Genomic DNA, 12,373 nt, shown 5'->3' on the forward strand with positions numbered 1-12,373 from the left:
TGAATTAAAAACCTGAGGGACAGAATAATCTGGTGAATATAATAGAATCAGGGGCATAGAAAGGGAGTGGACTGATAATTCTCAGGGGGAAAGGGATATGGGGGGTTCATGAAGAGACTGGACAAAAATCATACACCTATGGATGAGGACAGTGGGGGGGAGGTAAAGGCAGAAGGTGGGGTGGGAAATGGGTGGAGGGGAGCTATGGGGGGGAAAAGGAGAAATAATTGTAATAATCTGAATAAAGATTTATTTAAAAATAAAAATTAAAAAAAAATCAATAAAATATATTTAAAAAACAAACAAACAAAAAAAAGACCTAGGACTAGGCCTCAAGTGTTTTAAGTTCACATTTGGGGGGAGGGTAGGGCATAAAAATGTGCCAGATACTTTATATACATAATTTTATTTAATAGTCACATCTACCTACCTAGGCATAACTTTTCAGGGTCAACGCTATTTCTGCTATACTTGCTGTCTCCTTGAGGAGTCAAAATTAAAACACATAACAAGTCCTGCTTAACATGGCAGATTGACCACATGTGAAGAACATATAAAATGATCAGGAGGGGATGTGGGCTAATGGTCAGAATAGTTCATTTTAAAACTGCCCATAGCCCAGCTGGCCTGGCTCAGTGGTTGAGCATTGACCTATGAATAGGAGGTCACGGTTTGATTCCTGGTTAGGGCGCATGCCTGGGTTTCGGGCTTGATACCCAGTGTGGGGCATGCAGGAGGCAACCAATCAATGATTCTCTCTTATCATTGATGTTTCTATCTCTCTCTCCCTCTCCCTTCCTCTCTGAAATCAATTTAAAAAAATTTTTTAAACTGCCGATATAAAACAACATGGGCAACAATTGGCCCTCTGTACCATCCTATCAAACCTATCACATAAATATAGCAATAAGAAATGTATTTACCTTCCAGTCCCAAACAAAGTGCTATCTTCTAATATGGGTGTCATTACTTCCGAGTAAAACCCACTTTATTTTAAACTTGAGGGCTCAAGTTTTCCTGCAAGCTCCTTGTGTAACCTAGGGTGCACCTGTCAAATAATACATACTGCCTATCTGCACAGAGCTCATGGTTCCATCCTCCCACTCAGGGTAGTGGCCTGTTGGGGAAACAAAGTTAACCAAAGGAAGCAAAACCAACCAAAGGAACACACTACTCTTTTACTCATATTTTTAAGCGGACTAGAGAGAAATCAGGAGCACAGGAGGAGGATAAGGATGAACAAATAGAATAACTGACCTCTGAATAAACACATTGTATTTCAGGAAATAGAAAAGAAAAGAACAAACAATTCTTATTATTCTTAGAAGAAGCAATTGCATGAATAAAATAAGAATAGTTTGCTAGCCCTAGCCAGTTTGGCTCAGTGGATGGAGTGTCAGCCTGTGGACCGAAGAGTCCTGGGTTCAATTCCGGTCAAGGGCACATATCTCGGTTGCAGGTTCCTCCCCAGCCCAGGCCCTGGTCAGGACTTGTGCAGGAGGCAACCAATCGATATATTTCTCTCACATGGATGTTTCTCTCTGTCTTTCCCTCTCCTACTCTCTCTCTAAAAATTAATGGAAAAATGTTCTTGGGTGAGGATTAAAAAAAAAAAGAATAGTTTGCTAAAAATAAGGGGGGGGGAAAGCAATCAGTGAACAACAAAAAATAATTTTGAAAAGTAAAAATTGCTGAAATTAAAAAGCCAATAAGTGGGCTGAAATAAAGAGTCCAAGAACTATCCTAGACCATAAAACAAAAAGACAAAGAGATAGAATATATGAGGTAAATACTTCTTTATTTTTATATATTTTTAAATATATTTTTATTGATTTCAGAGAGAGGAGGGGAGAGGGAGAGAGAGATAGAAACATCATTGATGAGAGAATCATTGGTCAGCTGCCTCCTACATGCCCTACACTGGAGATCGAACCCGCAAACCCGGCATGTGCCCCGACGATCAAACCATGACCTCCTGGTTCATAGGTCAACACTCAACTACTGAACCATGCTGGCTGGGCGAGATAATGTTTGAATGGCGGGCCAAACCAGGTGCCTCCAATTTATCTACCAGGAGTACCAGAAAGATACTAATAATTTCTTATGATACGACTCCTCCTTCCTTTGCCCTAGGGCTTCATGCTTTAATAAAACTGGTTATTTTGGCCTATTTCTAGCAGGGTGCAAAAACACATGTGTACCAGTATAATTGTTATTTTATATTAACATGTGATTGACTTAACTTAAAAATAGTTTTATGATTTTAGTTACTTAGGCCATTTGGTTATATCATTTGTGACAGAAAAATGTGAAGCTAAAGTCATTGCTAAGCTCTGAATGGAAATAACATGCTCAAGAAAATTGATTGCCTCTACTTTATTATGTGCTCAAAATAGATAATTAAAAGTACTAAGCATTGAACTTGGGGTTAAATATTGTTGCTTTAATCTGGTATGTTTGTTTATAGGAAGCAAAACAAAGGTGGAATGTTGAAGAGAAAGAAATATTAAGATGTTTTTAAGTACTCTGTATTGCTACTGTTTGGGAATGTACCCATTTGTGAGGTCCAAAAATAAATTTTTAATGAAATAAAAAATAAGTAAAGTAGCCGCCTCCACCAACATCTTCTCTAATCTATTAAACTTTTATTTTCCTCTCAGCACTTACCTCTAATTACATTATATTTTCCCGTTTCTTAACTTTTCTGCTGTCCACCTATCTCCACAGGATTATAAACTCTTTGAGAGTAAGGACATTGTCTTTTTTCGCCACTGTGTTCTCAGTCCCTAGAGCTGTGTCTGACACATACTAGGAACCTCATTTTTATTTGTTGCTTTTTTGGAAATAGTGAATATCTGAGCTACCAAATTAATGAGCCTCTAAGGCAGAAAATGTGTCATACTCATCTCCATATTCCTGGGAGTGCCTTGCATAAAGTAGTGCTCAGGAAATATCTTTGAATGGTTATTAAATGAAGATATGTCCTCAAATTAGCTAGGTTCTTTTCAGCTTAGCAGTTTTGTTTATGTGGAATTTTTGCCAGGACATTGTAAATGTAGTTAGATATAATACAGTCACATTTCTCGAAGCTGAAGCAGTAAACCTTCCTGATTTAAACACTTTTCCCCATTTTTGGAAATGTTTCTTAGGGGGAAATCTGGCAGACACCAGAAGCATGTTTAGCAAAGCGGCTTCCTAATGAACTCACAGCTGAGCTGGGGTTTGACCCCTTTACCTCTCCCCAGTGACCACAGCTCACAGTGATAATGCTTTCTGCACCCTAGTCTGTTAAGTAGGAACGTATTTGTGGGGCAGAGAAGCAGAGTGGTTGAAATTAGAATGATGCCAGAAATTTAGGATATACTTCTGGGTAAGGCACAATGAAAAAAAGCACAGATGTGAAAGGCTGAAGAAATAAGGAGTACTTTCTTTTTACAGCCTGCCTGTGAAGCCTGGGAGCCTCACTGTGACAGTGGTGGCTTTAGTCACCTTTGTCAAGAGTGACAAAACTGAGTGTAATTTCAGCATTTGCTGGAACCACTTTTTGCTAAGTAAGAGGCTATCTGCACTTCTGGGGTCTGACTGGCCATTCTTGTTTCTTCCTATAGAAAGGGAGCAAAATGAAACACTAAGAGATAAGTACCAGTAAACTCCATCACAATAAGAAACTCAGAACATATACAAGGGTTTAGAAAGCTTCAGGATAGCAGGAAAAGCTGAAGGAATGAGGGAAGAGCAGAATGTGTCCTAGCCCTGCGGGGCCTCATGCTGATGGGGAAGCCCGGCCCTCTGGGGCTTGGTCTGATAGTGGTGCTTTTCCTTTCTAGTGGCCTAATCTGAGCAGAAAGATCTGGTTCTGGGGAACTCATAGTCTAACAATGGAGACAGGGCACATCTCTGGAAACTATGGGTAATTGTTATCCAAGCAATAGGGATGGAGCAAGGGTGTTAAGGTCACCTTATAATCTTCTACAGCTTTGGAGGGTTTAAAATTATTTATTCTAATAATGTATAATAAATAAATTATAAATAAATTTATATTTATAAATATAATAATTTTACCTTCCCCATTTTTTCCCAATGGAGCTGATGAAGTAGGCCTAACAAAGTGGCAGGTAGAGGAATATAGTCTCAGATTTCATATTGGCCACATAGACTATCCAAAAAGGAAGGCAAAGCCAGTAGAACTCATCACTGAGTTTTGATCTGCATCATGAGGATACCCTTGCTTTCTTAAGACTCATTGAAGAGAAGGATGAACCTGGCCAGTGTGGCTCAGTGGTTGAGTGTCAACCTATGAACCAGGAGATCAATGTTCAATTCCCAGTCAGGGCACATACCAGTGTTGCAAGCTCTATTCCCAGTAGGGGGCATACAAGGAGCAGCTGATCATTGATTCTCTCTCATATTTGATGTTTCTATCTCTCTCTCCCTTGCCCTTCCTCTCTGAAATCAATTAAAAAAATTTTTTTAAAGAGAGAGAAGGATGAGGAAGTGGGAGTAAGATTGAGAAGGAAGGGCTAGATGGCCTTAGAGAGACCTTTATCTCAAAGAGCTGAACTACTCAGTATGAATCTGCATTAAGCTCAGAATAAAAGCAGATTTTCTTCTGTTTTATCTCAATCCTCCTCTGTCTTGTTCTCCCCATCCATCACCCATCTCTCAGATCTCATGTTTTAAATGATTTCAAGGATTTATTGCTAATTATTTTATGTAGTTATGTCTTTAAATAATATCCTTTAAAGATACATATTAAACTGTTTACAGATAAAGTTATATAATGTAATAAATTTGCTTAAAACAAAAAGGAGGGCAGGAGAAAAAGAGGTTTGGCTAAAATAAGACTGTCCATGAGGTAATAATTATTGGAACTGGGTAAAGGGATACATAGGGGTTTATTGTACTATTTATTAAAATTTTAATCTTATTTATTGATTTGAGAAAGGGAGAGAGAAAAATATCAATTTATTCATTCATTGTATGAATTGTTGCTTCTTGTGTGTGACATGACTGGGAATCCAACCCACAACCTTGTTGCAGCAGGACAATACTCTAACCAGCTGAGCTACCTGACCAGGGCTTGTTGTATTATTTATATACCTTAATATATATTTGAAATTTTTTATAGTAAAAAGTATTTAAAATTTCATTTTCTGAGAATGGTGCCAGTTAGACCTGCTCCTCCTGCCTTTCTATTCTTATCTTCAAATACTTTCCCATCAGTAATTAAAAGATGAGACCTCTGGCCTTAGCCGGTTTGCTCAGTGGATGGAGCGTTGGCCTGCGGACTGAAGGGTCCCAGGTTCGATTCCGGTCAAGGGCATGTACTTTGGTTGCGGGCAAATCCCCAGTAGGGGGTGTGCCGGAGGCAGCTGATCGATGTTTCTCTCTCATTGATGTTTTTAATTCTCTATCCCTCTCCCTTCCTCTCTGTAAAAAAATCAATAAAATATATTTTTTTAAAAATGAGACCTCTGATCACATAGCAGTGGGCATGGTTATTTTCAGGTCGTCACACTTTGTGCCAAAGGGCACACGTTTGAAGATCATTCAGTAGATATAGACATGTTCACAATGTCATTCATATATTCTCTAGAGGCATGAGAGCATGTAATGCCAGTAGAATATAAAATTGTATAACCAATTTGGAAAGTGTTTGATAGTTTCTTTTTTAAAAAATTGATTTGAGAGAGAGAGGAAGGGGGAGAGAGAAACATCAATTTGCTGATCCACTTATTTATGCATTCATTCATTGCTTCTTTTATGTGCCCTGATGGAGGATGAATCCACAACACTCCAATCAACTGAGCCACCTGGCCAGGACCCGCTTGGTAGTTTCTTAAAAAGTTAAATATAAATTTATTATAGGACTCAGCAATTTCACTCCTAGATATTTACAAAGGAAATAAAAACAAATGTCCATGAAAAATCTGGTACACAAATGTTCAGTGCAGTTTTGTTTGTAATAGTCAGAAGCTGGAAACACCCAAATGTCCAATAAAAAATAAATTAATGAACAAATTGCGTGATATCCATACAATAGAATACTACTCAGCAATAAAAAGAAATCTGCAATTGCTGAGTGAAAGAAGCCAGACTAGAAAAGAGTACCTATATATAAAAGGCTAAGTTAGTGGTCAGCAAACTGCGGCTCACAAGCCACATGCGGCTCGCGGCGGTTTGCCGCTCTGTTGACTAATGAGTTTGCTGACCACTGGGATAGGGGCTTAATCACAAGGAACAACAACAGCCTGTAATTATTGGAATCGAGAGTCTAGGTCAGTGGTCGGCAAACTCATTAGTCAACAGAGCGGCAAACCATGGCTTGCGAGCCGTATGTGGCTTGTGAACCGCAATTTGCCAACCACTGGGCTAAGTGACCGACCATATGTTTGTCCAACCATCCAACCGACCAGCTGGTACATATGATACGCCCTGACAATTTAAAAATAAATGTTGACTCACGCATGCACAATACATATAAAGCTCTCACTGGCGCCAATTGCACGCATGTATTTCGATCTATCATTGTCCATTGTGAATTTGGTTGACACTTCTATTATAGAGAAAGGGCAAGTAGTGATATTAAAATATTTCTTCTTATTAATTTCCTTTCAATGTGCACGAATCCGTGCACCAGGCCACTAGTATACTGTATTATTCCATTTATATAATTTTAACTTTTTCAGCTTTATTAAGATACTAGAGGCCCAGCACACACAATCGCGTGGCTCCACCCACCCGCCTGCCACGCTCGCAGCCAGGCCTGCCTTATCGCGCCCTCCTGCCAGCCGCCTACCTGCCCACCGGCCACCAGCCTTGCTGCAGGGGAGGGCCCGAGAGGTGCTCCATGCACCTCATGGTGACGGGTTGTTTCGTCGTTTTGGTCATGACGCCTCTTGGCCTTTTATTATTATGACAAGAGGCCCGTTGCACGAAGAGATTTGTGCAATAGGCCTTCCTTCCCTTGGCTTCCAGCACCGGTTTTCCTCCGGCACCCGGGACCCAGGGCTTTGCTCTGGCCGGAGTCTGCCGCCTTCATCTTCGCTGCAGACTCTGGCCAGAGTCTGCCATCTTCATCTTCGCTGCTTCGCTGCAGACTCTGGCCAGAGTCTGCCATCTTCGCTGCAGACTGCTATCTTCGTCTTTGCTGCAGACTCCGGCTGGAGTCTGTCATCTTCGTCTTTGCTGTAGACTCCAGCTGGAGTCTGCCATCTTCATCTTCATTGCAGATCTGAAGTCTGCAGTCTTCATCTTTGCTGTGGCCGGAGTGCCGCTCCTGTAGATCCCTTCGCTGCCGGCCCTCCCTCTCATAGCAGGCGTCATGCCCCACCTGGTCACTCCACGCCTGGAGCAGCTGGGCGGCCACCATCCTTGTCCTTCTAATTTGCATATTCCCTACTGATTGGCTGGTGTGTGTAGCAGAGTGATGGTCAATTTGCATGTTTCTCTTTTATTAGTGTAGATAATTGACATATAACATTGTGTAAGTTTAAGGTATACCACATAATGATTTTATATATGTATATATTGTGAAATGATTATCATAGTAAGGTCAGCTAACACATCAAAGTTATGATTTTTTTGTGATAAGAACTTTTAAGATCTACTCTTTTAGCAACTTTCAAATATATAATGATTGTTAATTGTAGTCACCATACTGTACATTACATTCCTAAAACTTATAAATAAAAGTTTGTACCCTTTTACTACCTTCACCCATTCCCCCTCAACCAGCCCTGTCCTCTGGCATCTACCAATCTTCTCTCTGTTTTTTTGAGTTTACATTTTTTAGATTTCATAGATAAGTGAAGTTATACAGTCTGATTTATTTGTCTGATTTATTTCACGTAGCATAATGCCCCCATGGTTTATCCATGTTGTCACAAATGGCAGAATTTACTTATTTTATAGCTGAATAATATTCCATTGTATGTGTATATATAACACCACATTTTATTTATTCATTCATCTGTTGATAGACACTTAGATTGTTTGCATGTCTTTTTTTAAAATATTTTTTTTTAAATACATTTTATTGATTTTCTTTACAGAGAGGAAGGGAGAGAGAAAGAGAGTTAGAAACATCGATGAGAGAGAAACATCGATCAGCTGCCTCCTGCACACCCCCTACTGGGGATGTGCCCGCAACCAAGGTACATGCCCTTGACCGGAATCGAACCCGGGACCCTTTAGTCCGCAGGCTGACGCTCCATCCACTGAGCCAAACCAGTCAGGGCTTTAAAATATTTTTATTGATTTCAGAGAGGAAGGGAGGGAGAGAGATAGAAATATCAATGATGAGAGAGAATCATTGATTGGCTGCCTCCTGCACACCCCCTACTGGGGATCAAGCCTGCAAACCAGGCACGTGCCCTTGACCAGAATCAAACCTGTGACCCTTCAGTCCACAAACTGACACTCTGTCCACTGAGCCAAACCTGCCACAGCTGTTTTCATATCTTGGCTATTGAAAGTAATGCTGCAATGAACATAGGGGTATAAATATCTCTTTTTGTTGTTGTTAATCCTCACCTGAGGATATTTTTTTTTTTCATTGCTTTTTAGAGGAGTAGAAGGGAGGAATAGGAGGGAGGAGAGAGAGAGAGAAATATGAGAGACAGATTGATTGGTTGCCTCCCCACAAACGAGGCTAAGGATTGAACCTGCAACCCAGGTGTATGCCCTAGACCGGGAATCAAAACTGCAACCTTGCCCCGGCTGGTTTGGCTCAGTGGATAGAGCATCGGCCTGCAGACAGAAGGGTCCCAGGTTCGATTCTGGTCAAGGGCACATGCCCAGGTTGCAGGCTCCATCTTCAGTGGGGGGTGTGCAGGAGGTGCCAATCAATGATTCTCTCTCTTCAGTGTTTCTCTCTCCCTCTCCCTTCCTCTCTGAAATCAATAAAAATATTTATTTAAAAAAACAAACTGCGACCCTTCTGTATGTGAGCTAACACTCTAAACACTGAGCCAGGTGGGCCAGGGTAGGGGGTGGAAGTGCTGTTTTTGTGCCAGTGCCATACTGTTTTGATTACTATAGCTTTGTAATACAGTTTGAACTTGGGAAGTTGTAATGCTCTGTTTTCCTTTGTCAAGATTGCCTTGGCTATTTTGAGTCTTTCGTGGTTCCATACAAATTTTAGGATTGGTTTTCTATTTCTGTAAAAATTATAACTTTGATGGGGATTTCATTGAATCTATAGATAGCTTTGAGTAGTATGGACATTTTAACAATATTAACACTTCCAATCTATGAACATGGGATATCTTTCCATTTATTTGCATTTTCTTTCAGTAATGTCTAAATCCCACTTGGTCATGATATATGATTCTTTAATGTGCTGTTGAATTTGGTTTGGTACTATTTTGTTGAGAAGTTTTGCATCCATGTTCATCAGGAATAGTGGCCTGTAACTTTCTTTTCTTGTAGTGTCCTTGTCTGGATTTGGTATCAGGGTAATGCTGGCCTTGTAAAGGAGTTCCAGGGTGTTATCTCCTCTCCCCAAAGTTCTTTTCTAAACTTAGTTCTCAAATGTATCTTATGTCTTTGCTTCCATGCTCCTCCAGGCCTTTCTCTCTCAATTTAATGGCATGAAAATTGCTGTTATCTGGAACAATACTCTTGGATAAGAAGGTATCATCTTTAATCTCAACTTTGCCTCCAGGCAAAATTCAATTAGAAAGAATTATTGGGACTTGTGTGTTTAAGATCATAATCTTACCTCTTCCTCTTTACTTTCTAAAAGTAATAGGCTTTTTCAATCCTTTGATGACCCAAATTTCTCCCTCTTTTTTTTCATTTCTGCTTATAAATTGGCCAATTATTTCCCTAGTTCAGCTCTTTCTTTGATACCTTGTCAAAGGCAGTCAACACACACTAATATTCTAATTCTTTCTAGCCACCTCCCTTAGAAGCTATAGGTTCAGCAGGTCTGTCTTCAAGTTTTACCAAATTCTTTATTAATGTGATTGCCATATTTAAGCCTTTTATCAGTATCTTACCACCTACCTAACCCCCACTGCTAAGCCAGTGCCACACATTTTAGATTTTTGTTAAAGCAGCATCTAACTTCAATAATGGAGTGATTAGGAGGTTGGGTTCTAGAACTGGTTCAAACCTATCTCTCTTAGATAGATTTGCTAAATGACTTTGTGCAAAATAGTTTCCCACTCTTAATATCAAGTTCCTCATCTATTATTAAAAGAGGGGTATTATAAATATTAAATAAAATAATATATGTAAAGTACTTAGCACAGTTCCCGGTACTTAAATATTACTTAATATATTTTAGTAATTAAATATTATTTAATATATCATATCCCTTCAAAACTCCCAGGATAGCTCCTGCTGGGCTTTCTTTTCTGTCCTGTGTACTACCGCCTACAGCACTTCCCTCATAAGCTCCCCCACCCTTCAAGAAGAGAGAGGAGCTTTGTTGAGATAAAAGGCTTCAAAGGGCAGAACTGAAGCAGCACATGCCTTGGATGAAATGTTAATTCTTTTTGTTTTTGTTTTCTAGATTTTCCTGTTTTTAGGCTGCATGTGTTTTATCCTAGCAATTGGGCATAGCATTTGGGAGAGCAAGAGAGGCTACTACTTCCAGAGTATTCTGCCATGGAAAGACTATGTCTCTTCATCGTTTGTGTCTGCCATCCTCATATTCTGGTCCTACTTCATTATTCTCAACACCATGGTGCCTATTTCACTCTATGTCAGGTAGGCTTCTTTGATCACTTTGGGTTATAGGTGGAGGAACTGACTCATAATCCCTGATGAACTCCCCAACTACAGTGTGAACTTTTAGAAAGCATAGACTGTGTGCTCTTTAACCCACTGCTTTCCACAGTGCCTGGTGTACAAAACACTCTGAGAAATATCTAGAGATTGCATAAATGTTTTCTATGTCCAGAATATTGTGCTAGATACTGTGTGGGTTATACAAAAAGAAATTTGTCCTGCCCTCAAATAACTTAAAATGTAAGTGACTGAATTAGACATACAAGCACATGAAATAACTAGAAAAAAATACACACAAATTGTGTGATGCTAAAGCATAAACCAGGCAGCCCCTAGTTTATCAATGAGATAGAGTCCAAACATTCATTAGCAGCTTGAATAACTGATTCATTTAAATCAGTTATTCAAAACTCAGAATTCGTTTTCCCATGGAAACAATGTGGGAAATGGTAGATAGGTGTAATTGTGACCTAAGTTCTGCTTCCTAAAAGTTGGAGAAGAGAAGAAGAAGGATGTCTCCTCTCCCCTTTTCATTAGTACTGTGGACAAAAATTGAAATAGTTAAAAGTATTTACTCTGATATCCTTTTTTGTCTATTTTCAACATTTCCTCTCACATACACACATCTCAAATACATTTTCTCATCCTTCTTTCCAGATTTTCTAAAACCTGCACTGTGGCATTCAAACCTGAAAAGCACCCTACATAATTAAATTGTCTTGTTAAATTACAAATATTTGTTGAGCACTTACTATGAGCCACATACTGTATTAGATGCTAGAGAAAGAAACATTAACAACAAGGCAGCCCTTTAAATAAACTTACAGCATAGCCATGGAAACAGATACTTAAATAAATAATTATGGTACAATACAAAAAATTATATAATAGAAATACATATGTGAATGCTATGGGAGCCTTGAAAAGGGATGGATTAGTTCTGCCTAGAAAGGCTTAGATGTTTACAGAAAAAGGTAATAAATTCATAATTGAGAAAAGAATAAAACTCACCAAGCAGAAAATAGAAAAAGAATAGTGCAGGCAGAAATATCAGCATGTACAAAGTTTTGGAGATTTTTTTAAAGTTTGATCTGGTCATAGAACAGTGAACAATCTAAACTAAGATGTTAGATGGTAGTTTAGGATCAGATCCAGGAAAGACTTAATTGTCAAGCCAAGGAGTTTGGATTTTATCCTAAAAGCAGTAAAGATCTTTCTAAGGAAAGAAATAATGAGATTAAAAGTTTCTGTTTAGAAGAGATTGTGGCTGCTATTGTGTCTGGTATGGTGAAGGAAGGGGGGGTGACAACAAATGAAGAGAGTAAAAAATGTGGGTCTGAGTACCGCCTCCCTCAAACAAACAAACAAATCCATGTTGCTCAATGCACCTCAGACAGGGCTGCTAATGAAGCAATCTAACCCATATTAAGTATGAATGATCATAGGAAGAAGGCACCTTGATAGTTTTCACTGTTTTAAAATGAAGATGCTTTATGTTAACCATAAAGAATCTATAAGGCATGTTATTTTTCTCTTATTCTCATATCCTCTCTGTTACCTCTGAATGTGACAAAGGCAGTAGGGAAAAGTCAGATAAAATGAAAAGAAGGCGATTAGGGGGAGAAGCTACCCC

The 12,373-nt window shown here is 39.2% G+C and overlaps 1 protein-coding gene across 1 annotated transcript in view; it reads left to right on the forward strand.

Annotated features, from left to right (window-relative positions):
- Nucleotides 1–12,373, forward strand: part of LOC308248346 (phospholipid-transporting ATPase FetA-like) — a gene marked incomplete at its 5' end in the record, with an annotated part of 81,102 nt that overhangs the window by 41,672 nt on the left and 27,057 nt on the right. Inside the window, one exon of the mRNA XM_080668312.1 lies at nt 10,523–10,719. Within this exon, the coding sequence (XP_080524438.1) occupies nt 10,523–10,719 (197 nt within the window). The remainder of the gene's footprint in view (nt 1–10,522; nt 10,720–12,373) is intronic.

This window comes from Plecotus auritus (assembly GCF_963455305.1).
Source record: "Plecotus auritus genome assembly, chromosome: 5".
In the NCBI taxonomy this organism is placed as follows: domain Eukaryota; kingdom Metazoa; phylum Chordata; class Mammalia; order Chiroptera; family Vespertilionidae; genus Plecotus; species Plecotus auritus.